Source organism: Ostrea edulis, chromosome 3, assembly GCF_947568905.1.
Source record: "Ostrea edulis chromosome 3, xbOstEdul1.1, whole genome shotgun sequence".
Lineage (NCBI taxonomy): Eukaryota > Metazoa > Mollusca > Bivalvia > Ostreida > Ostreidae > Ostrea > Ostrea edulis.
Window position 1 is genome coordinate 19682540 of NC_079166.1, and position 27381 is coordinate 19709920.

At 35.9% G+C, this 27381-nt stretch overlaps 1 protein-coding gene across 2 annotated transcripts; it reads left to right on the top strand.

The window, feature by feature from the left end:
• Positions 1 to 866: 866 nt before the first annotated feature.
• Positions 867 to 27381, top strand: LOC125674744 (staphylococcal nuclease domain-containing protein 1-like). 2 transcript variants are annotated; one of them, XM_048912008.2, is made up of 22 exons: positions 867 to 948; positions 1080 to 1150; positions 3699 to 3845; positions 5694 to 5817; positions 6008 to 6089; positions 8421 to 8581; positions 8887 to 8978; positions 11783 to 11941; positions 12092 to 12198; positions 12919 to 13009; positions 14480 to 14571; positions 15995 to 16118; positions 16499 to 16581; positions 17365 to 17548; positions 18167 to 18308; positions 19240 to 19352; positions 20091 to 20279; positions 21533 to 21798; positions 22051 to 22117; positions 24544 to 24651; positions 25187 to 25435; positions 25705 to 27381. In XM_048912008.2, the coding sequence occupies exons 1-22, from the start codon at positions 873 to 875 to the stop codon at positions 25768 to 25770; spliced, it is 2793 nt and encodes a 930-aa protein (XP_048767965.2). In that variant the 5' UTR covers positions 867 to 872; the 3' UTR covers positions 25771 to 27381. The 2 variants fall into 2 exon arrangements, with proteins under 2 accessions (XP_048767965.2, XP_056013676.1); XM_056157701.1 differs by having other exon boundaries at positions 872 to 1150.

Consider the following 27381-nt stretch of genomic DNA (forward strand, 5'->3'; position numbering starts at 1 on the left):
TGGGGCGATCCTTCGGATGAGACCGCAAAAACCGAGGTTCCGTGTCACAGCAGGTGTGGCACGATACAGATCCCTCCCTGCTCAATGGCCATAAGCGCCGAGCATAGTCCTAAATTTTGCAGCCCATCACCGGCATTGTGACGTCTCCATATGAATGAAATATTCAAGAGGGACGTAAAACAATCATATACAATCAATTAATCAACAACATATGCATTTCTCTTTAACATTGTGAGTAAAGGGCAACAAGTCTTGATAAATAACTATTTCATTCAGTAATATAAATTTCTTTTTTATTTGCATGTTACAAATGAAATTGAATTATTTTGCAATCAACATAAAACACTTCACGTACAACACTACAAAACCACAGACCAGGTGTTATCACAGCTCTTTGATGTTTGATCACAAGTCTAGAGAGCGATTTAATTTAAATTCAATTCATGGAGAAAATAAAACTATGATCAATATCAATGATGATACGTAATTATGAAACAATAAGATAAATAATATCATGCTAACTTCTTTGATAAATCATTTAGGGGGGTTGGCATCTTCCTTTTAGAATAGAGAGAGACTCCAAAATGGCAGAAATTACCTTTTATGGAGAAAATCCCCCTTTTAGATCCGCCACTGCGCAAGAGTGACCTTACAGTTTCCGTACATATCCGGAAAGAAAATTTTCACGGTGACAAATTCGATTATGAAATTATACCCATTAACCATCTACTAGTATCTAATGTGGTAAAAATATACACTGAATTGATAGTGAATATATTATTCGCAAAAAGAAAAAGAAAAAAATTGGGAAATCTTTATCAATTTAATGCACATCGTAAACTATAACAAAAATCATACCTCAAAACGTATTCATGATTCAGATCTCGCCACATCACCAAAACCGGCGAAAAAAAAAAAGTTTCACGTGTTTTCGTTTTTCATCAAAAGGTTTCAGATGACATGCCATTTATTCAATACAGAGTGTTGTTTTATCGAAACATTTTCGTTGCTTGAGGCTAAAGTATAAAAACACTGTTCGTTTAAATTTATCCACGTGACAAAGTGACTTCCTTTTTCAGTACAACTGTCCACGAGTCAAAACAACATGAGCACATCGCAAACAGCTGTTCACCGGGGAATCGTGAAGCAGGTAAATAGATGTGAATCACTGAAGTAAATTTATAATAGATAAAGATATCATCATCACACAGGTTTGTTTTTCAACATCATTTTCGTTTTTGATGAGCTGTGGTTAAAATAAACAGGTAATGTTACACTACAGCATTCAGCTCTCTGCCAGATGGACAAAACTTTATTCTACCTTTCCAGAAACTATCTAAACTTGTGTAATATTTTCAACAAATATTATTACATTTATTATGAATTGATATTACGAGAGTTTGTAATGAACTATATGATTTATATAAATTTTATAAGAAACTTTAGACAGGTCCAGTCCAAAGACTATTTCTACCTACGTAGCTACTTATAGCTACCTACTACTTAAACCTACTCCAGGTAGCTAGTTTTACCTACTTTTTTCTTTACTTGCATTTCATGGCCAAACGCAGAAACGGCACAATATGGTGTGTACCAATTTCTTGATTCACTTTCACTGACGATGAATACCACAAAAATATTGGACAAAAAGTTATTACTACCTAATCTTTCAAATTTGCATCAATAACTACACTCAGTTCCATTTTCTAGGAGCTTAGGATCAAAGCTACGTGATAAGAAGTCTAGAATGTCTTACAAATTTATCTGTATTAACTTTAAAGTTTAGTTTACCTTCATGCATTTTTACATTGAAGGTTTTTGGGACGATTTTTCATGCATTTCCTCTACATTCTCCACCTTCATAAAGTATTCAAATTTACACTCCGAATTTTGCCATGCACATGTACAACATGATACATAAAACAACTGTCCTGTTTAAAAAATGTGCCTTAATTTATGTTTTTAAAAACAGGTAAAAGTAGGTAGAAGTAGCTACTTTAAAGGGACTGATTCACAATTTTACCCAAAATTTTGTTTTTCACTTTTAATGATCAAAATCTACTGTCTAATGTGTTTGAAAGATTTCACATGAAAATTAAGGTTATTCATCATTACAGAAGCTCATTATAGAGAGATTATTATTTGTTTTGTAAACAAAGGTTGCAGTACGCTATTGTTTACGAAATTTTCAAAAAAAAAAATGGATATGGATCCAAGTATTATTATATCTTTCACATTTCAAGCATTTTTGGGGTGAAATGTGTCATCTAAAAGTCAAAATTTCTGACCATGCAAAATTAAGATGCCAAGCTTTATTTCGAGTCAAGTGACTCGTTCGCTCAAATGGCAGCGAAAATTTGGTACAATTGTGTGCTTCTATTATCGAATTTTGCAGTGATATTTTCTTTTCATAATTGATATTAGAAGAACAAGAAGCATCGTTTTATTGATCAGTTGTTAGTTTAATGTTGAATCGGCTCGCAGGTATTTAAAATTGGCCTGAGAATGCTGCCTTCAACTGGAGGCGGTGAAATTTTCATTTTTACGTAATGGCGCCGGTTCTGACATTATCCTGGTGAAGCCCCTGGAAGCTCTAGGGTTTTTCCAATGAAATCTATTATTTTTTTTGCGCATAGAAACTTGGTTTCTTGTCAATTTCCAAACCAAGCAGAATGCACAAAATTATTTCTTACCGTGTTTTATAATGCCAACCGACCGTGTGTACTTAGAGACTGACTTTACATTTGTTTTACGAATAGTATTGTTCAGTTTTTTGTTGACAGGGATATATATATATATAATATATATTATATATATATATATATATATATATATATATATACATATATAAATTTTACTGATGATAAAGAATATACTAAATTCACCCGCTACATGTACATTATATGATGTACATTAATTAGTAAATTTGATATTCGATATGATGTTGATGATTGAAATTTAAAAAAAGATTTAAAATTTTTGTTAATTTAAAAATTCTTTCTCTTGTGCTTGCTCGCTAGCAATTTTAATCATGATGTGTATTCAGTTGCGTACTTATGTATAGGCACCTACTCTCCTGTAAAGCATAATTCCATTTCAGATTAGAACATCCCCCTTTCTCTGAAAAAAGAAATTGAATAAATTACTTATTCATTTGTATCTTGCTTTTAAGCTCAAGAGTTCTTGAAATCTATTTCTGTGGTATCAGACATTTCAAGATTTTTATCTGTCCAAATAATGAAATGCACTGTGATCTTGTCTTGTCTGAGAAAATTTTGACCGTCAGACTTCTATATTTCAAGAACACTGTCAAAGCTTAAAATGATAAATTGATTGATTAAATATTGTTTAACGTCCCGCTCAAGAGTCTTTCACACATATGGAGATGTCGCCACTGTCTGTGAAGGACTGTAAAATTTAGGCCTATGCTCGGCATTTAAGTCCTTTGAGCAGGGAGGGATCTTTATTGTGGTACACCTGCTGTGACACGGGACCTTGGTTTTTGCGGTCTCATCCGAAGGACCGCCCCGTTTAGTCGCCTATTACTACAAGCAAGGGGTACCGAGGACCTATTCTAACCCGGATCCTCACGGGATAAAATGATAAATATAGAATACAAAAAAAAAAAATAATTTGGAAGTTCAACACTGTGTAGTGGTGCTTAACAATGATGACCCTTCTGTTTCTACATGTATCAGGTTCTCTCGGGAGATGCCGTGGTAATCAGAGGACAACCTAAAGGCGGCCCTCCCCCAGAGAAAACAATATGCTTCTCCAACATCACAGCTCCTCGTATGGCCAGGAGACCCAACCCAGCACAGGACAATGTGGAAACCAAGGATGAGGTCAGAGGACAATGTGTTTATATATAGTGTACAACTGTTGGCATTAGGCCAGTAGACTTGTGTACAGCTGTCGGCCAGTAGACTTGTATAGAAAGAGATACTGTGGGTTTAATCGGCGTTTTTCCTTCTTTTATAATAAGTACCAATAAAGGGTACCATTCTCAATGCAAAATACTATATCAATTTTTTTCTCAAATGTGAGGCTAAAAATGCTGAGTAAGAAACTGATTAGTCTTCATCATTTCAGACTTGTAATTCGCTTTGCATGAAATGTACGAGTTCACTAATTTCTTCATATCCTCTGAAATAGAAAGTACAGATCAATAAAATGGCACTCATTTTTAAAATTTAAACAACGAATACTTGTTTATTCTGGTCATATTAAAATGTATGCCATTTGTCAACATGAAAGAAAATTCCTAATCTGTTTTATGTGACAATTAAAAAACTCGAGAGACCAGTAAAATATGATCTAAACACAACTGACAGACTTTTAGTGTATTGTCAAAGATAACTTTACTGACGGAATCGTCTGTTTGTTTTTACTTTTCCGTGTCTTTATTTTCTTAAGGCTCTCCATGTCATCGTCTTGTTCAACGGCTGCTTCTACAGTGTCTACTGGTTTATAGTGAAATTTAAGGGATGTTTGCCCTTTGTCGGGCTTAGGGATTTTTTTTTATGGCATCTTCAGTCCATGCACATTAAAATTGCAATTTAACGGTATTAACCAATCAAATAACTTTTTATCGTTTGATTAGATACTGAGGAAATCGAAGTCATACTTGCGCTTAAATGAACGAAAAGTTGTACTGTTACAAAGCATGACAGCGATAGAGACTTTTCAAGCACTAAATCAATATAGATTCAGGGGGGACAGCTCAAAAGATTAAAAGTTCGTAGGTCAATGAAGTTAGTGGGGAAAAGTTCAAACTAAGTAAACCGATGATATTACACCACAACAGCACAGGATTTTCAACATCTGTGTGCCATTCTTTAATTTAATGCGACCATGGCGCAGGGCGCATGCTTATCCCAATCACTGTACCTCAATTATTATTTGCCTCGGCTACTTGCACAAATTAGGCTTTAGAAAATATTGATAAGCAATAAACCGTGTTGTAAATGATATATATGTATATTAGAATTAATTAAGTGATGACTCTGTCTTGGGTTATGAAAGAAACGAAATAAAAATAAAGAGTACAATGACAATTTAAAGATACTGGGTATTTGTTACTCTGTTGTTGGTCTTAACCGTCTATAGTAAATCAATCATATCAAAAGCAGACTACACAGGTGATTTTTAATTCTTCAGGACGTTCAATCTGGTAAACAATCTAGCTTTACCAGCCAGACCAAAATTTCCAATGTGCGAAATTTCCTTATTGACTGAAATTCTAATTTACCTTGCATATATTTCAATCCAAACATGTTAATTTTGAAAAACGAAAGATGTATATTAATACATGTAAAAATACTGGAGATTTGGTCTGACAAGAATTATCCAAAATTTTACCAGACCGACCCATTTTTTTTACCAGGAATGTCAGATGGTCTGATGAATTTGTGTAGTCAGCTAAAAAATTCTAAAATTTGGTAGACCAATTGAAAGCAAATTTGACAAACTACCTTGACTCAGCAAAAGGAAGCAACTCTTCTGAACATGCATTTCAACTAAATTTTCTCATACAGAGACTACTGGCTTGAAATTTAGAATTTGTTTCAATATTTGCTATTTAGTTATTAATTATATTGTTGTATGGAAAGCCTTACCAGTGTTGGTACATGTAGTTGTTTAGACTAGTACTTTGATAAAGAAAACTGGCATGTACCCATAATCTGCTTCAGCCCTTTGCATGGGAGGCCAGAGAATACCTGAGGAAGAAGCTGATTGGAAAAGATGTGGCGTTTGTTATAGAATACACAGTCCCAGGAACAGGAAGAGAGTATGGCTGTGTTTACCTGGGAAAAGGTCAGAGAGATTTTCAAAGTTTAGATTTAATTTAATAAAGTTTCTACGCAGCTCTTCTGTTATAAAATTACTATTGTCCTTTTACAACTTGGTAAGAATGACTATCTTCAATTTTCAAAAAGTGCCTAAGCAAATGAATACAATGAGAATGAAAGAGAAGACAAAAGCTAATGTATGATATATGTTGCAGACACATCAGGAGAAAACATCACTGAGGCTTTAGTGTCCGAGGGACTGGTCGAGGTCAGGAGAGGCGGAATTAGGGCGGACGAGTGAGTGTGAATTGTCTCCCTTGGTTTGAAATATTAAGTACTTCTTTAAGGGGGTACTCTACGTCGTCATTATGGCTGACTTCCTTTTAAAGCATGGATGAAAATATAAATACCAGCAATATTTGTCTATTCATTTAAAACTTTTTCGCCTAGCTCAGTAGGTTAGCACGTTGATTGCTGAACTGTAGATCGCATGTTCGAGCCCAGCAGGGGATTTAAATTTTTCTCAGATTGTTTTCAACTAAAACTGCATTTTTTACTAAATAAAGTAAAGAACAAGGTACGATTGTATACATAAAAAGGCCCAAAATTTTTCTCTCTATAAAATGTGTCTGGAATTAACCTTAATCAGCATTTTAAGGAAGTAAAATATATGCCAGGTATACTATGTCAACAAAATCAGAATGATATTCCTAATTGGATAGCATTATGACATCATGATTAAGACATTTCCCGCCTTTTTTTTTTCAAAATAAGCTTGGAAACTGTCAAATGTCATACAAATTATTGCTCAGGAAAAGATGTGCGCATTTGTTTAGCAAAATGAAAATGATATATATTGTGTATTATTTTAAGATGAAAAACATACTTAAATATGAATTTGCTCGACACATGCACTGTATGTTTTCTGAGAAGAAAACCACCTAAATTTGTGGATATTTTCATTGAAAATGGCATTTTTGCAATTTTATGCCAACTTTTTGCTCTCGTCATATGACACAAATCATTTTGCTGATCAAACTGAGTGGATTTTGGGTTTGCTAATCTATTCGTTATTTGAATGCCAGAGTTTGAGCTCCAAGTGAAATCATCGATATTTTGGGCCAAATGACTTTAGAAACTGGTGTACCTACTTCTTTGGAAGTTTTCAATTTCAAAATATTGTTGTAGATATCCTTCACTTTTCATCCATATCAAATATCTCTGGTGTAGCATACCTCCTTAATATATTTAGAATGTATACCAATAGCCTTAATGTTTCTTTAAGATATGAATTTCATAGTAGAAAATCCAGGAGGGCATAGATTGCGATGCTTTACGGGGCATATTTCGTAAAGTCTGTTTGCTCATCAAGGAAAGTATGCCGGTGTGAGGCGTTGCTGTTCATGCCCTCATAAATTTTCAAAAATGATGTTTATTTTTAGCTCACTTGAGCTGAAAGCTCAAGTGAGCTTTTCTGATTGCCTGTTGTCTGTCTGTAAATTTTTCACATTACTTCTTCTCCAGAACCACTGGGCCAATTTCATCAACTTGGCTAAAAGCATCCTTGGGTGAAGGGCTTTCAAGTTTGTTCAAATGAAGGGCCATGCCCACTTCAATGGGGAGATAATCGTAAAAATGCAAAAATACGGTGGGATCATTTAAAAATCTTCTTCTCAAGAACCACTGGGCCAAAAGAGCTGAAATCTACATGAAAGCCTCCTGTTATAGTGGAGAAACAAGTTTGTTGAGATCATGACCCCCGGCGGTAGGGTGGGGTCACAATAGGGGATCAAAGTTTTACATACAAATATAAAATGAAACTTTTTAAAAATCTTCTTCTCAAGAACCACTGGGCCAGGAAAGTTTAGATTTACATGAAAGCTTTCTAACAGTGCAGATTAAAGTTTGTTAAAATCATGATCCCTGGGGGTAGAATGGGGCCATAATAGGGGATCAAACTTTTACATACAAATATAAAATGAAAATCTTTAAAAATCTTCTTCTCTAGAACCACTGGGCCAGAAAATTTAGATTTACATGAAAGCTTCCTGACAGAGTGCAGATTAAAGTTTGTTAAAATCGTGATCCCTGGGGGTAGGATGGGGCCACAATAGGGGATCAAACTTTTAGATACAAAGATAAAGAGAAAATTTTGAAAAATCATCTCATGAACCAGAGGCCTAAGAAAGTAAAAATTTAAATGAAAGCTTCCTAACATAGTGCAGATTCAAGTTTGTGAAAATCATGGCTCCAGGAGGTAGGTTTGGGCCACAATAGGGATCAAAGTTTTACATACGAATATACAGGGAAAATCTTAAGATATGGGCCAAGGTGACTCCGGTGAACAATGTGGTGCATGGGCCATTTGTTTATAGTTACATTTTATTTCCATTTCTGTTGGAATATTCCCAGCCATTAAAATAATTGTACTCTATGTATGAAGATTCATCTGCACATTGTTCACATTCACGAGGAAACGGCCATCGTTTCGATCAGTAATTAAGATATCACAGATAAAAACATTAGAAATGTAGTTATTACAAAATGAAGTTAAGATATCTTGATCACACTCTCCCTCTTAATTTCCTATCTGCATGTAAAGTGTCTGGTGAATTCTATTTTCAACAGTCCAGGTCAACAGCAGTTGATTCAGCTAGAGGATGTTGCAAAGTCTGCTGGGAAGGGGAAATGGAACACCGAGGAGGCAGCTAAGCATATACGCAACGTAAAATGGACGGTAGAAAACCCCAGAAATTTTGTGGACTCTCATCATAACAAACCCATTGATGGTAAGACAGAAGTCATGTCAAAACTTGTCTCAAATGAAACCTGTGTAAACTGTAAAGTTGATACAGTGAAACCTGTATAATCTGATAATTTGTCCCATGTGATGTAGTGAAACCTGTATATTCTGATCATTTAGGATGGATCTGCATTCAGGGGTTGAATATTGTTTTGGTCCTTTTACTCCACTACATTTTATTATCCCTTTCTGTCACAAACTTTTTAAAGAGGGAGATGATAATTATGATTAATTATTATAATTAGGGGTCTTGTTACATGATTATTAATTTCATCAATCTTTTTCTTACAGCTGTAATTGAGCATGTGAGAGACGGCTGTACAGTCCGTGCGTTCCTCTTACCATCATTCGACTACGTCACCATCATGCTGTCAGGAATTAAGGTTTGTTCACGTTTTTTGTTGCTAGAAGAAATACACACTTCATGGCTGTCTGTTTACCCCTCTGAACACTGAAATCATGGCAGTCTGTGTCCCCCTCTGAACACTGAAATCATGGCTGTCTGTTTCCCCCTGTGAACACTGAAATCATGGCTGTCTGTTTCCCCTCTGAACACTGAAATCATGGTTATCTGTTACCCCCTCTGAACACCAGTGCTCCCACTGGACCAAAATTCCCTTTCGCCACTTTTTCGGGGTGCGGCGAGGCGCAAATAATCTCATGCTTTACAATTATTTCCATCATATTATTTTATTCATTACATTACACTGATTTTAATCAGTTACATTACTAAATCATATCCAGCTACCATACCTAAACACTTCTTTCTGAAATAATAAGAAGTTGATTTGTTTGATAAATTCTATTATGGAAATCAAAAATCAGATAATAAATCATAATGATATAAATATAAACTTCATGATGCCACACCCCTCAGTGAAAACATTGTGTACATTGCCCGAAATGGAGATGTCACAAAACATCAAGCCCAATTTAGAGTTGTATCTCAACCATTCCCTATTAGTTCCGTTTTTGGTATGGAAGATTTTGCAATTTGGACAAAATCAGATGTTTGAACAGGTGGGGTTGACAGTAAAGCCAAACAGATATTTTTTTAATTTTAGACTGACTAGGGTCAGAAGCTACAAGTTTAGTGTCAATATAGTATGGAGTGCATAGTCTTATGGGATTAGCATTTTTATACTGTTGCGCACCGAACTTCAGAACTTCAAAAAAAAATATTTATTAAAATTGCTATGTCCATATCAATGGTGACCGACCGCATTGTTTATGAAATCAAACACATCACAATCAAAACGAGCTTGGCCGCAAAAACAAACAATTGATGTATATACATTATACACAATAATACGGCCAATTTAATTACCGGTCGGTTCTGTGGTTAAGAATTGACATCAATGTGGAGATGATAACACGATAATGAATAAGAATTTAAATGTTAAACAATTGACCACAGCAGGGTACACAGCCGATGTACTTTATTACATAATCACCGACTTTTTTGTAGCCATACATTACCTGTGGCTATTATCTGGCCTTCGTGACCAGCTCTGTGTGCACTGGAGCGACGCGAGATTTCCGGTCGCACGCGTTGACTGAATAAACAGATTTTGACTGCATAAACAAACAGGTGATAATGTGTCACTGACAAAGGAAATTTTAAAATACAATTTATTGCAAAAAGGGATTTTCGCCATTTTTGAAAAAAATTCGCCATTGGCGAAAATGGCGAAGCCCAGCTCGAGCACTGCTGAACACTGAAATCATGGCTGTCTGTTTCCCCCTGTGAACACTGAAATCATGGCAGTCTGTTTCCCCCTGTGAACACTGAAATCATGGCTGTCTGTGTCCCCCTCTGAACACTGAAATCATGGTTATCTGTTACCCCCTCTGAACACTGAAATCATGGCTGTCTGTGTCCCCCTCTGAACACTGAAATCATGGTTATCTGTTACCCCCTCTGAACACTGAAATCATGGTTGTCTTTTTCCCCCTCTGAACACTGAAATCATGGTATCTGTTTCCCCCTCTGAACACTGAAATCATGGTATCTGTTTCCCCCTCTGAACACTGAAATTTGGTGTTGAACTCTTAATCCCTGACATTGTTTTGGAATGTAGAGAAGTGTGTGACACATTGCTATCACAAAAACAGATCATAAATAAATATCAGGATTTTAAAGAGTGCAACAGTGAAAGTAGGAGATATGAGAAAAAAAGCTCAATGTACATGTATAAGATGTAAAATCAGAGTTTCCTAAAACCAGGTATTTCTATCAGTCATTTGGACTGATGACTTAGTGAGTTCGATAATACAATTTATTTTTCTTTCAAAAATGAATCAGATTATTATAGCAATGATAAACCTAACTGCACTACTGTAAAAACTGGGAAATTACCTTCCTCATAGGCATTGTGACATCATAATATTGCATCACTTTCTACATAGAAAAAAAATTCAGATTACAATAAACTTTCCAGGTAAAATGAAAAATTCCGGATTGATAAGGCAGGTAGCAATCGGTCACATGGACTAGTAGTACAGCGAATTTTATCAGACATTCCGATTTTCTGTCAATTTGACTGTAGGACTGACTTAGAGAACCTACTGTGTATCAGTGTCTTGTCTAATTACCAGCTTGTTTCCACTGTGACTTGTCTAATTACCAGCTTGTCTCTACAGTGTCTTGTCTATTTACCAGCTTGTCCTTACAGTGACTTGTCTAATTACCAGCTTTTCCTTACAGTGACTTGTCTAATTATCAGCTTATCCTTACAGTGCCTTGTCTAATTACCAGCTTGTCCTTTCAGTGCCTTGTCTAATTACCATCTTGTCTCTACAGTGTCTTGTCTAATTACCATCTTGTCTCTACAGTGTCTTGTCTAATTACCAGCTTGCCTCTACAGTGACTTGTTTAATTACCAGCTTGTCTCTACAGTGACTTGTCTAATTACCAGCTTGTCTCTACAGTGTCTTGTCTATTTACCAGCTTGTCCTTACAGTGACTTGTCTAATTACCAGCTTGTCTCTATAGTGACTTGTTTAATTACCAGCTTATCCTTACAGTGCCTTGTCTAATTACCATCTTGTCTCTACAGTGTCTTGTCTAGTTACCATCTTGTCTCTACAGTGTCTTGTCTAATTACCAGTTTGTCTCTACAGTGACTTGTCTAATTACCATCTTGTCTCTACAGTGTCTTGTCTAATTACCAGCTTGTTCTTACAGTGTCCAATGTTCAAACAAGATGACAGTGGCAAGCAGGTCCCCGAAACCTTCACCGAGGAGGCCAAGTATTTCACCGAGGTTCGTTTGCTGCAGAGAGATGTACAGATCATACTGGAGGGAGTGTCCAATCAAAACCTGCTGGGCACGGTCATCCACCCGGTATGTACAGAGTCACCCAGTATTTATATCGATTGGTAGATACAATTCTTTTTACCTTAAAATATTTGAGATTTTGCAATCTATGATTGAGATGAAGTTTGATTAAAGTTTTAAAAATATTTCAAACATTTACGAATACTTTGTTTGTAGAATGGTAACATTGCCGAGTTGTTGCTGAGGGAGGGATTTGCTCGCTGTGTGGACTGGAGCATGGGCGTGGTCACTCAGGGAGCTGATAAACTCCGAGCCGCTGAAAAGTAAGGGGCATCAGGAAAAGCCAGCATCTTCTAGCATTCATAACAATTGTACTGATATACATGTATTGCATTGTCAGTCATTTTTAATAGCAAATCTGTCTTCGGTACAGATTAGTCGACTCATGAAGATTTTTGGTACAACCTTGGTCATAATTTCTGAACTATACAAGATGGAGACATCATACTAAAGAGAATTGAAAGGTCAAGGTCATGTCTATCTGACGACTAAAGGTCAAGGTCATTCACTAATATTGAATTCAACATATTGTACAATAAATTGTGTCCTGGGAGGGGACATTGTACATGACAAAACACATCCTGTTGAATAACAGCCTGTCACATATCTTTGTGTTGTAGAATAACAGCCTGTCACATATCTTTGTGTTGTAGAATAACAGCCTGTCACATGTCTTTGTGTTGTAGAATAACAGTCTGTCACATGTCTTTGTGTTGTAGAATATCAGCCTGTCACATGTCTTTGTGTTGTAGAATAACAGCCTGTCACATGTCTTTGTGTTGTAGAATAACAACCTGTCACATATCTTTGTGTTGTAGAATAACAGCCTGTCACATATCTTTGTGTTGTAGAATAACAGTCTGTCACATATCTTTGTGTTGTAGAATAACAGCCTTTCACATATCTTTGTGTTGTAGAATAACAGCCTGTCAAGTGTCTTTGTGTTGTAGAATAACAGCCTGTCACATATCTTTGTGTTGTAGAATTGCCAAAGAGAAGAAGGCTAGGGTGTGGAAGGATTATTCTCCCTCAGGACCGACAGTGGACATTAAAGACAAGGCCTTCACTGGCAAGGTAGGCTGATGTCATGAAGATTTAGAAGTGTATGTACAGTCAAACATGCTGATAAAGAATTCACACTCATAACGAATTCACACTCCTAACGAATTCACACTCCTAACGAATTCACACTTGTAAAGAATTCACACTCATAATGAAACTCGTAACGATTTCACACTCATAACGAATTCACACTCCTAACAAATTCACACTCGTAATGAATTCACACTCATAACAAATTCGTAACGAATTCACACTCGTAACGAATTCACACTCGTAACAAATTCACACTCGTAACAAATTCACACTCCTAACGAATTCACACTCGTAATGAATTCACACTCATAACGAAACTCGTAACGAATTCACACTCCTAACGAATTCACACTCGTAATGAATTCACACTCCTAACGAATTCACACATGTAACGAATTCACACTCTTAACGAATTCACACTCATAACGAATTCACACTCATAAAGAATTCACACTCATAACGAAACTCGTAACGAATTCACACTCATAACGAAACTCGTAACGAATTCACACTCAAAACGAATTCACACTCCTAACGAATTCACACTCCTAACGAATTCACACTCATAACGAATTCACACATGTAATGAATTCACACTCGTAACAAATTCACACTCGTAATGAATTCACACTCATAACGAAACTCGTAACGAATTCACGCTCATAACGAATTCACACTCGTAATGAATTCACACTCATAACAAATTCATGCTCATAACAAATTCACACTTATAACGAATTCACTCTCGTAACAAATTCATGTGAACTCATAACGAATTCACACTCATAATGATTTCACACTCATAACGAATTCACATTCCTAACTAATTCACACTCGTAACAAATTCATACTCATAATGGATTTACACTTGTAACAAATTCATACTCATAATGGATTTACACTCATAACAAATTCATACTCATAATGGATTTACACTCGTAACAAATTCATACTCATAACGGATTTACACTCGTAACAAATTCACTCATGCAACGAATTCACACTCATAACAAACTCGTAACGAATTCACGCTTGTAATGGATTCACACTTGTAACAAATTCACACTCATAACAAATTCATGCTCATTGCAGAGTGATGTATTTATTGCTCTTACGAGAGATAAATTTCAAAAGCTATGTTGAAGCGAAATTGTTACAACAACCTGTTTTTCGCTGGCTCTGAAGGTTCACTGTATTTATAGGTTTGAAAACAGAGATCATTATTTTTATGCCCCCATAATCAGGTTTCACAAGACCATTCTTTGGATAACTTAATTACTTTACTGCCATATGAAGGTATCAGTGTTTTACAAACACATCTTGTTAGTCTCCTAGGTAGTCTGCTTCAATAAACCACCATTAATCAAATTTTCATCATGTGCTGCAGTCCTAGTCTGTGGAATTAGTTTGTACAGGGTATCGTATTTGTGTATTGTTTTTGTCTTTCAGGTTGTGGAAGTTGTTAATGGGGATGCTTTGGTCGTCAAAACTGCAGATAACAAGTTTAAAAAGGTGTTCCTCGCCAGCGTGCGACCCCCAAGGTAGAACACATCCACAATTGTCTTTCATGATTTACATGTATTAATGCAAGTAGTACACATTCAGTACAAACAATGTTACTCCCATCGTGCTCCTAGTTGTCTGTCTCTTCACGAAATTAAACTTTTCGTGCAAGTCAAGACCTCTTGCCTTTGTATCAGGCCAGTTCAACTTAACTGATAGATTTTCCTCCCCACCCACCCCTCAAATATCGGCCCGCCCTGAATTTTTAGCCGAGTTCCAACGAAATTGAACTCGGCTATTGGTTTCATCGGGTGGGCGGTTGGGCGTCAACAATTGGTTTCTGGATGATAACTCGAAAAGTTTACAATCTAATCAAATGAAACTTTGAATTATTGTTGGGTACCAGGTTAGGAAGACCCCTATTGATTTTGGAGAAAAAAGATCAAGGTCACAGTGACCGAATATAGAATGAAAATTTCAGAAAAATTTGGTTTCCGGATGAAAACTCAGAAAGTTTAAATCCGAATCAAATGATACATAAAGATATTGTTATGTACTAGGTAAGGAAGATCCCTATTGATTTTGGAGAAAATAGGTCAAAGGTCAAGGTCACTGAACGAAAATAGATTTAAAATTGGTTTCTGGAGGATAACTCAAAAATTTAAATTTGAATCAAATGAAATATATTGTTGGATACCAGCAAAGCAAGGCCCCTATTGATTTTGGAGAAAAAAGGTCAAAGGTCAAGGTCACAGTGACCGAAAATAGATTGAAAACTTCAGACAAATATGGTTTCTGGACAGTAACTCGAAACGTTTAAAACTGAAATTAGTTCTTCACAATTATAAATATGCCACATCATTCCTGACTTTACAATGTATCCCATGCAGCTCGGCTCATGCACCCCTGGGTACATATATTGATTTTCTTATTTTGTGGAACTTGCGCAATTTCCGAAAAATTTCCCATGTCCGGCTCCGGTATTTACACTTCTTGTTTACATTTCCGGTATAGCAACATGAAAAGCCACGTGAAGAAAATAAATCATATGGTTTTCTTAATTTCTTACGGGCGTAAATGAAAGGAAGGGATTAATGTTCGTCATATCTTGAAGAAGTTTGGTACCTTTCTGTGTTTGAAATCAAAGCTTAACCTGGAATTTGTCTGTGAAATAAGCATAGATTGATATCCATCTGGCATTAAATGATGCACTTCTGTTGAAAAAAACTTGTTTGTCATTAATATTTTTCTCAGAAAATAAAAATTAAAAAATAAAATCCTCCCACCCGCCCCATACTTTTTTGTGACCCTGGATGATAATCTACTAATTAAGTTGAATTGGCCTTATGGACTACTTTGATATTTATGATCTTTTTATATGCGTTCAGGTTCAGTAGACAATTATTTGATAAAGTTGTTGTTTTTTTCATTCCTTGCATGATTTCCATAATTTTTTTTTAGAAATACCACACCTGCTGACTCCACAGAATCTTCTCCCAGCAAAGGTCGAGGTCGCCCTCTGTATGACGTTCCATATATGTTCGAAGCTAGGGAATTCCTGAGAAAGAAACTGATCGGAAAAAAGGTAGATTTGGGAATGCAAGCTGACATTTAAGTTTTACAATGAATTATCTCCTTAAGTTCTATTTGATTGTATCTAGTTTAATGTGTCCTTAAATTCTGATGATCTTCAGTTTTATTGTTTTGATCAGACCCTTAAATTCTGATGGTCTTCAGTTTTATTGTTTTTATCAAGTCTTTGAATTCAGGCAATCTTCAGTTTTATGTTTTATTGTTTTATCAAATTCTTAAATTCTGATGGTCTTCAGTTTTATTGTTTTTATATCAAATCCTTAAAAATTCAGGCAATCCTCAGTTTTATGTTTTTATCAAGTACATGTTCTTGCATCCTTGATAATTGGAAATGTAACACCACATGTTAAATCAGCTGACTGTGAATTGCAGGTGAATGTGCAGGTGGATTATATTCAGCCAGCTAATAACAATTTCCCGGAGAAGAACTGCTGCACCGTGACGATATCTGGAATGTAAGTCACAGTGCTAACGTACGTCGTGTCATTTTGGCACGCTGGGAATGTTGGAGTTTTTTGCGGATGAGGAAAATTTGACACAATTGAAAGTGCCAAAATGTCTATCCATATTTAATTGATAAACTTGTTAAGTGAAAATATGCCAAAGAAATGAATTGCTAACTTTAATTTCAGTCTTTATTTTTTTAGAAAAATCCGCTGTTAGAATACTTCTGACATAAAAATTCCGCGATGTACTGTCAATTCTATCGTCACTAATGTCACTTGTAAAATTAGTTGTATTTGCAAAATGTTTTATTTTCTACTCTTTTCCGGGGGGGGGGGGGGGGGGGGGGGGGGGGGAAATGATGTGGAAACAAAAATAGCCTTTACTTACATGTTGTTTGGAAATAAAAAAAATTGTAAATTTAAAACAGAGCAGACAACAGAGTTTACTTTGAGTGACAGTGCTTAGAGTGAATTAAAAACAACTGTAATTAAAGCGTAATCATTCGGTTTTATGCCTCTGAGGTGGAAAATGGGGAAGTAGGCACATATTTATGTCTGTTGATCAACTTGAAGAACTGTAGCTGATTAAGTAAACTGAAATGTCACCGTCAAAGAAATTTGACTGTATAAGGTAGGCCAGTTTTCAAGCTCACAAGTCATGACCACACTTGAACTGGGCCAAATGGGGGGAGGGGAGGGGAGGGGAGGGGGTAATTGTTTCATTAACATATTGTGTTATAGTTAAAGACATTTAGAAATAATATCCTGGTACATGTATATATTTTTTTACAGTAATGTAGGGGAAGCTCTGGTTGGTAAGGGTCTCGCCTCTGTCGTCCGCTACAGACAGGAGGATGACCAGAGGTCTGAACACTACGATGAACTGCTGGCTGCAGAAGCAAGAGCCCAGAAGAAAGGCGTGGGAATGCATTCCAAGAAAGATGCACCGACCCATAAAGTGGCCGACGTGTCAGGGGTAGGGCTTCATTATTGTCAGGGGCAGGGCTTCTTCATTATAGTCAGGGGCAGGGCTTCTTCATTATTGTCAGGGGCAGGGTTTTTTCATCATTGTCAGGGGCAGGGCTTCTTCATTATTGTCAGGGGCAGGGCTTCTTCATTATTGTCAGGGGCAGGGTTTTTTCATCATTGTCAGGGGCAGGGCTTCTTCATTATTGTCAGGGGCAGGGCTTCTTCATTATTGTCAGGGGCAGGGCTTTTTCATCATTGTCAGGGGCAGGGTTTTTTCATCATTGTCAGGGGCAGGGTTTTTTCATCATTGTCAGGGGCAGGGCTTCTTCATTATTGTCAGGGGCAGGGCTTCTTCATTATTGTCAGGGGTAGGGCTTCTTCATCATTGTTAGGGGTAGGGGTCTTTGTTCATTATCATCTTTTATTGTGTATCATGATGTGAAAAATGACCATATTAGTAGATGGAAGGGTAACTGTTAAGTACATGGATTTGGTATTAAAGAGTGGGTACCCTACGCTTTGGTGAATGAAACACCCTGGTATTGAGAAACATTTTGTGGGATAGAAGCAGTGATGGCGATGGATTGTGATCTATTGTAAACCGATTTTTTTTATTCTATGGCAGGATCCAAACAAGTGTAAGCAGTTTTTGCCATTCCTACAGAGGGCAGGAAAGTCCGAGGCCATTGTGGAATTTGTTGCTAGCGGATCTCGTCTCCGATTGTACCTGCCGCGGGAAACCTGCCTTATGACTTTCCTGATCTCAGGTACAGAGGGGTACAGCTAACTAATTTGTAGAACTCTGCCTGTAAAAAGTTTCAATCAGAATCTCAGAAGAATTGCTTCTGTATGTTGTGCTGTGTGACATCCAAATTCTGTAGGAGGTTTGCAGATTAATGACTTAGTCTGAACTCATAATGTCTTTAAATGAATGATCTGTCTCTGTGATAAAAGGTTTACTCTGAATGTGAATCGAATTAGACAGATAAAAGATTTCATTGTCTTGAGAGTCCTTCCATTCTCTCTGTTCTGTATTATGATATTTTTATATATCAGATATTGAATGCCCCTGGGGAGCTCGACCCTGTTCTATATCGTGATATTTTTATATATCAGATATTGAATGCCCCTGGGGAGCTCGTCCCTGTTCTATATCGTGATATTTTTATATATCAGATATTGAATGCCCCTGGGGAGCTCGTCTCTGTTCTATATTGTGATATTTTTATATATCAGATATTGAATGCCCCCGGGGAGCTCGTCCCTGTTCTATATTGTGATATTTTTATATTATATCAGATATTGAATCCCCCCGGGGAACTCGTCTCTGTTCTGTATAGTGATATTTTTATATTGTATCAGGTATTGAATGCCCCCAGGGAGCTCGTCTCTGTTCTATATTGTGATATTTTTATATTGTATCAGGTATTAAATGCCTCCGGGAAGCTTGTCCCTGTTCTGCATCGTGATATTTTTGTATTTTAGATATTGAATGCCCCCAGGGAGCTTGTCCCTGTTCTGTACTGCGATATATTTAATGTTTTATATTGTATCAGGTATTGAATGCCCCCAGGGAGCTTGTCCCTGTTCTGTACTGCGATATATTTAATGTTTTATATTGTATCAGGTATTGAATGCCCCCAGGGAGCTTGTCCCTGTTCTGTATTGCGATATATTTAATGTTTTATATTGTATCAGGTATTGAATGCCCCCGGGGAGCTCGTCCCCTCCCAGGAGGTCAGATGACCACTTCTGAACCGTACGGTGATGAAGCGCTTCAATTCACAAAGGAAATGTGCCTGCAAAGAGAGGTAACTCCGTGCTTTAGAGAAATGGATTTCATATAAAATGTTTTGTAATGTAAATAATGGAAATCATTCAAACACTGTATATATTATAGACATGTTTTAACGGGGTTACATTTTCATGGATTTACTTTTTCTATTCATTTCTCAGGTAGATGTGCTTAATTCTATAACATTTTTTTGAATAACTTAAAATCTCATTGGTGTAAAATTCTGAAGATTTTTCGTACCATGTGGAAAGTATTTCACCTACTGTAGGTTTGTTTTGGTTCCATTAATTATTTTTTTATGGGGAACCAGCAACATTGAATGAAATTATAGATGTTTGACAATTCATTAACATTACTTTCTTGAATTGATTAAAAGTTTGTGGATATGGAGGAGGACAGGTCGAAGTAAATTCTTTGCTTACATCAACAGCAAAGTTAACAATCCCCATTCCCCCGAAAACGTGTGTTTATAGCCAAATTTAGATATTTATTTTAATTTGATTTTCATAGTAAGTGAAATGAAACTATAAACGTGAAGTTACAGAGATGGTACCCAGTACTGTACGTTTTGCATTTACTTGGTAGCAGGATACATACGGAATAAATATTTCATTAAAGTTTTTAGAAATTTAAAAAAAAAAAAATTTGCTCCTTCTGATGTAGTAGCTTAAAGAAGAAAATCTGCCAATAAAACAAAGTTTGATTTGTCAAGTGGATTAAATATGCAATATAAAATGTGATAAATACTGTATAGGTTGAAGTGCGAGTGGAGACTATGGACAAGGGAGGTAACTTTATCGGCTGGTTGTTCGTGGAGAACACTAACTTGTCTGTGGCTCTGGTAGAAGAAGGGCTAGCCAAGGTGCACTTCACCGCAGAAAGAAGCAATTACTTCAAGCAGCTACAAATCGCAGAGGAGAACGCCAGGCGAAACAAACTCAATGTAAATTTATATTCATTTCTCTTTTATTGATTTTCTTTCTTGTTAAATGTGACTTACGATGTTGATCTCATGGAGTAAAACAGTTATAGTGAATCTCCAGGGCCAGCTAAAAACAGCGCGTTATAACCAAACTTTGCTATATCCAGTAACATTTTTGTTATTGTGGGAATAAACATAACTTTGCAGTAAGAATGAATTCATTGTAAGTGTGTTCATTATAAGCATCTTTTTACTGTACAAAGTGATGAGTTGATTTACATGAATCAACTAAGGGCTATTCCAGAAATAAATACATGGGGGGGTTGGGAGGCACCTTTTGTATATACCAAGCACCCATAAAAAAAAATAAAAAATTACCCCATGACCCATCAAATTAATAAACTCATTTTACAATGACCCATCTAATAAAAAAAAAAAAACTAACCAGACCCACCACAAAAATATTTTTAAAAATGAAAACTGTACAAATCTTGCAAGGTTTTCGGGACAAACATTCTAGTCAATGACGCGGTAATGCCTGTGCGACATTGTATCACAGTAGTTCTGAAGAAACGATGTCACATCAACAATCAAAGGCATCTATGGCGGGAATGTTGGAAAGATTGGGAGTCCAAACGATGCTATTATCATGAAATGGGTATGGATATGTTTTTCCACGAATCGTTCGTCTTCTAATGGAGCCCGCGCCCGGAGGCCTCTATATCACCATCACACCGACTGATAAATATAACGCATCGGTACCCTCGTATAAATCAACTAAGGTTTGCCTATTTTTATTAGAAAACGGAATACCTATTGGTTTCAAAATATTCCCAAAATCGATGCACTGTAAACTGTAATAATCTACCGAACAGAGTTCGCCGCCATCACGTCCAAAGGGACCCTATTAAACGCGCCTCTAATTTGAAGAGTGCCGTAATGGAAAGTTATGCGCTGCAAAGAGCGACAACTCGAATAGTTCTATGTTACTTTCGATTTCGAAAGCACGTTTTCAATTTTCCCTCCGACGTTTTGTAACCAACACGACAAGAGCGACAATAAAAATATTCTGAAAACTCAACACCCAAGTAGCACAAAATAAAACAATAGAAACTACCCACTACCCATAATAAATATTTTATTAACAATCCCACCACGGACCAATTAAAATATGAAAAAATACGACCACCCACACAAAAAAATATCATTTGCCGCCCGACCCCCCCATTTGATCATTTCTGGAACAGCCCTAACTGGTTCATTTTCGTATTCAGTTGTGGAAGGACTATAAGGAAGCACCAGAAACGGAAGAAGTTGTAGAAGACACGACGGAGAGAAACGTAAGCTACAAGTCCATTGTAGTCACGGAGGTCACAGACGACCTGAAATTCTTCGCACAGTTAGTCGACAACGGACCACAGTTGGAGAAATTGATGGAACAGCTTAGACAGGACATGGAAGCCAATCCCCCGTTGCCTGGTGCCTACACGCCAAAACGAAATGATACGTGTGCAGCCAAATTCTCCCAGGATAATGAGTGGTAAGAGAGGACATTTCTGTTCAGCCATTGTGTATTCACATGTAAGGGAAAAGAGGAAGGGAAATTTTCAAAAGTTTAGATATATGAGGAAAAAGAGGTAGGGAAATTCTCAAAAGTGTGAAGATATGGCCTAGAGGAATCAAATTTACAAGGAAGTTGGTTCCTGTGTGTATTTGATTTTTGAAAACTGTCTTAAGCTTAATATTTTGATAAATTGGAATAATTATACTAATTGTAAATTCTCTATTTCAGGTACAGAGCCAAAATAGAAAAAGTGGATGGATCCAAAGTGACAGTGCTGTACGTTGATTATGGAAACGTAAGTAATGAACTGCAGTTTGTTTCGATCAAAATTTACAGGAAACTTTCGATTGTCAGCAAATACATGTATGTTGGTTTTACTCGGTTTCTCATGAAATTAAACAGCAGGTGAAGGTTATATGGAGTTGATGAAGCAGTGTAGGCTTCTACATATAGAGTTAACAATGTTTATTCAGGGATATCAATGCCAATCCTGTTAATTATCTTAATTATCCTCTTAATTATCCTGTTAATTATCTTAATTATCATAGTATTTTTAACGATTCATGGCAGCAGGTGCATGTAATAAATGACAGATTTTACATGTAAACATAGTAAAAATAACAGACAATATATACACACACCCATTGCTATGTGCAGATAAACGTAATTTACACAGTCTGCAGAAATATGATAAGTGATCTTCACTAACTTTGGGTCAGTATGATAAAATGGCCAGCCTACCTCAGCTCTAGTTCACAACCTGCTTCATACAGAGAAGATGTCTTAAAGGACACATCTCGTGTTTTCAAAGTATACAGAATTATATGCATTTTGTCTTCCTTATGCTTATAGAAATTAATTGTAATAGTTCGTTCGCTGAAGTATTGCGATAATTAGCCACAATACGGACTTAAATCTAAGCCCCGATTTCAAAAAGCCTAGTTAATTAGATAGGTAGTCACGTGGTACAGTGACTTCATATGCGACCTTCGTCGATCAACTTGTTGTAAAAGTAGTGTTAGATATTTTTAAAAACTCGGGTTTTAGGGGCCTAATTTATTTACCATGGATAACATTTATTTCGATGTTGACAAATTTCCAGAGTCTTATATCTTTTAGCCAACAGTGCATATAAATAGCGACCCAAATGTAGCGAGAAAAGCGAGTATGAAATCTGCATAAATTTGCGAGTAAATAATGTTTACATCGGATCCCTGTCTAAACACAATTTGGTAATGCCATTTCTGTAAACAACTGTAATTAGCGTTGTTGCTTTTCTAAAATAAACAGTGCAATTATTATTAAATTTATTTTTGGAGAAGTTAGATAGGCCTAAATTATGATACGATTATGTATCATTGACAACTAGGCCTACTGTCACGGGTGCATTTCGAAAAAGAAAAAATAATAATAATGATCAAACTTATTGTGAAAATCACAATACTTTTAAATTATTTTATTAAAGCAATTTTATTAGGCCTAATCATTATTTTTTGTTATCAACACGTTGTTACGTAGGAAGTGGGAGCGCGGCATGCTGTTGTTGTAAACACGTACGTGTTCCTTAAAAAAAAATGAAAGCATTATAATTCAATTCAAAGTCGGGAAATATTATATTTTATTATTTATAATTGAAAGTTCAATTATCTTTTATCTTTAAATTTCTTTTTTAAAACTACCAGTTGGTAGACACTGCTAGCAAAGTTCTGCCTATGTTGTTACAAGGTGAAGGTCAGTTGGTGCGAGTGTGTATTGAATTCGAGAGCAGAACGGAAAGCATATGCCGTAGGCCTATATGTAACAGTGCGTAGCTTCGATAGAACCACTTTCTCTCAGTTTATCTACGTATTTGTCCAAGTGCTTGTTAGAAAAAGTACAGGGACAAATTTTACTGGGGTTTTTTATAGCAAAGTCGTTGTGCCGACAAAAAATATTCACGTCTTGTCCATCATACCTTCCTTCGAAAATTGATAAAAACAGTCCAAATCCTCTCTACTGACAGCAAGTACACCCTCAAACGGCACAAAACATCCTAATGCAGTGTTATTTACAAGCTGTTAATGTGATAATTGTTTGTTTGTCAATTAAATCTAATCTGTTTATGAAATGGCTATCAACTGTTTTCAAATCTTCTCGCTCGAGGTCGCATATGACGTCACAGATAATGGCGCGTAAATTATCGAAGAAAATATGCATATCGCAAGATTTGAATTTCATTGCTTTCAAACTCGAAAACTACGCAAACTGTTTCATTTAAAACACATGTAAAGTAGTTTTAGGCGTGAAATGAATTAATTTTGCTGAAAAAATTAAAAAGATTAAAAACATGCGATGTGTCCTTTAATGTGTATAGTAAATTGCTTGTCTTTTTTCCAGTTATATACCTTTCTTAATAGATATAAATAAAATAAAACTAGTTTTAATATTGTTGTTTTGTTTTGTGTTTTCAAAACAGCAATACAAGCATGAGTATTATATGGAAAATTAGTCAAAAACTGGGTTGCTGTGATGTCGATAAAAAATTCACCACAAGACTTTCAAATTTCACTTTTGATTGAGCAAGACCTCACTCTTTGTCCTCAATGAATTTATCAAATGTATGATTGAATATAGTTAACTATGTTTGGATTGGATGATTTTAAGATTCAATATAGTTAATTGTTTTGATTGGATGATTTTAGGTTCTATATAGTTAACAAAGTTTTGATTGGATAATTTTAGAGGGAACAAACTACAACCACCTGCCTGGCTACTCTGCCTGCATCCTTCCAGACTCTTGCCCCACAAGCCACTGAGTACTGCCTAGCCTGTGTAACCCTCCCACCAGATGTAAGTATCAGGGATCGACACCAGTTCTGTGTGCCATTGGTGATCAGGGAAACTCAATATGTAGTTATTTCCAACAGTTTTATAAACACCATAATACACTGACACAAAACACACAGACTACAGAAGAATGCACACTTACACATCCAACCATGTGCTCATACACATACACAAATGTGCATGGACACACACACACACTCCAAAAAAAGAACAAACAAAACAGGAATAAAACTGCATGTATTTTTACTTATCCTTAAATTACATGGGAATGTGTCAGGTTTGAGATGGATGTGACATTGGATAACATAGTTTTTATAGGAGGACTTTAAGGTTTGAGACGAACGTGACATTGGATAATGTCTTGTTTTTATAGGAGGGCTTTAAGGTTTGAGACGAACGTGGCATTGGATAATGTCTTGTTTTTATAGGAGGACTTTAAGGTTTGAGACGAACGTGACATTGGATAATGTCTTGTTTTTATAGGAGGACTTTAAGGTTTGAGACGAACGTGACATTGGATAATGTCTTGTTTTTATAGGAGGACTTTAAGGCTGATGGAGTGGATGCTTTTTATGATGGAGTGGCAAACAGGCAGCTGTCCATGAACGTGGAATACAAATCTGGAGGATTAGAATATGTCAGCCTGACCTACCTGGACTCTAAAGATGATGTGGCACAGAAGCTCATCTCCAGCGGATTCCTGCTGGCAGAGAAACGCCGAGAGAAAAGACTGGCCAAACTGGTGTCAGATTACATGAAGGCGCAGGAAAAGGCCAAATCTTCACGGGTAAGTTTAGGTAACAAAGAAAAAGCCAAGTTTTCAGGGGTAAGTTTAGGTAACAAGGAAAAAGCAAAAATGGGTAAGTTTAGGCAAACAAGGCCTGGAGTTTAAATGTATTTAACCCCCTGAAAAAAAAAATTGGTAAAAATCCACAGAATATTCACTGAAACATTATGTACTAAAAGACTACCTAGATACACAGACCAGGTATCTGATAAATCTGCTAATTATATAAGGGAAAAAGTTAACAAATTTATTTTTGGATTACTTTGCAGGAGAATATGTGGCGATATGGCGACTTCACAGATGACGATGCTAAGGAGTTTGGATATTCCAGGTAGATGAATCTGGAGTCAAGACCCACCTAAAACAGGAAAAAAATAAGTCGTACACATGCGGAATCTAGCTTTGTTTAGCCAACACAAGTGGAATCTAGGAAATTTTCATTTTTATTCGAATTGTTATACATATATAATATATATATATATTTTGCAATTTACTTATGAATGTACCGGACAAAAAAAATACAGTCAGATGAATTTTGTTTTGTTATTGTTTTCTTATTGAGTTTTTATAAGTACATGTATGTGATAAATTTCTATGCATTGATTAATTTAACTAACCCTTAAGTTTTTACCAAGTACGTAGACTTACTAGTGCTATTATTATTTAACAAGTCAGCTGAAGTCATGTGAAAGAGACCTATACGAAATTGTGCATGTTTATGAGTGTGTGTTTGTATTGGCATGTGCAAATATTAGTTCATTATGTTTTAAAAAGTCATTTATTTCATTTGTTGCATGTATTAATTAGAGACATGAATGTGTAGGAAGGATTCTAAAGGGTGTATATACTATATCTAAGTAGCTTGTGAGGCTGAAAGTTTTATTGTCCGTTTTATTCAAATTTTGCTGCATTAATATGTATAATATTCAGAAATTCTTGTATTCATTTATTTTTTCAAGGATGAAAATTAATTTCAGTGTCCATTTTTGAAATGGAAATTTAACCATGTAAGTCTACTGATAGTTGTGTCATGTAAACCTATCGAAAGACTATTGTGTTAATCTATTTATAAACTATCATGTAAATCTGCTGATAAAACTAGAGTGCCTGTGAGTGTCTTCCACTGAATGAAGGCAATATTATTTATTGGGCTCTGGTGTAATTATTTTGCTGTAAGATTGCTCTTCAGATACCTTAATGTAATCAACAGCCCTTCAAACTAATCGTCAGGCAGTACAGTTTTGTAGGATTAATAGATCTATGGACCACCAAAAAAAAACCAGGGCTGTTTTGGAAAGGTGATATTTGTATTGTCATTGATTTTAAGACTTCAATCTGGTGAAAGATTATTGAATCATATCATGTGTTTGTAGTTTTTTTTTTTTTTTCTTGTCTGACTGTATTTAATGGATGAGGCATTGATTTACGTATATTTTGCTGGGCATGCATGCATTCTGGTTGCCATGACATGTCGTAAAAGACTTTGATATTATAAAAGTTGACATTTGCTGCATGTTGAAAATCTTGGTTGTACTTGTAAATGGATCATTTTGTCCTGTTGGTACATTCTTTCTCATCTAAACGTTTTATCTTTATAACGACAGAATATGAGTAAAACATTAATTGTTGTAATACATTCAATAAAAAACCCTGAATGTTTATGAAAAGAATGTTAATTTCTACACTGGAAATGCAATGTATTTCCATTTCTTTATGTCTAAAATATAATGAAATAGTAATGAACATTCATTAATGGCCAATATTTGAATGCCGAATTGATTGTTGCAAGGTGCTTTTTCGTGTGTTTGTGGTTTTTTTTAATAAGGATCTGTCAATTTGTTGAATGTATTAAGAAACCAACTGTTAACTTCATGTAGCTCATCATGTGACCATGCCAACCAATTGCAAATCTGTATTGACAGACAAATAAAATGCTGAAGGCTGCA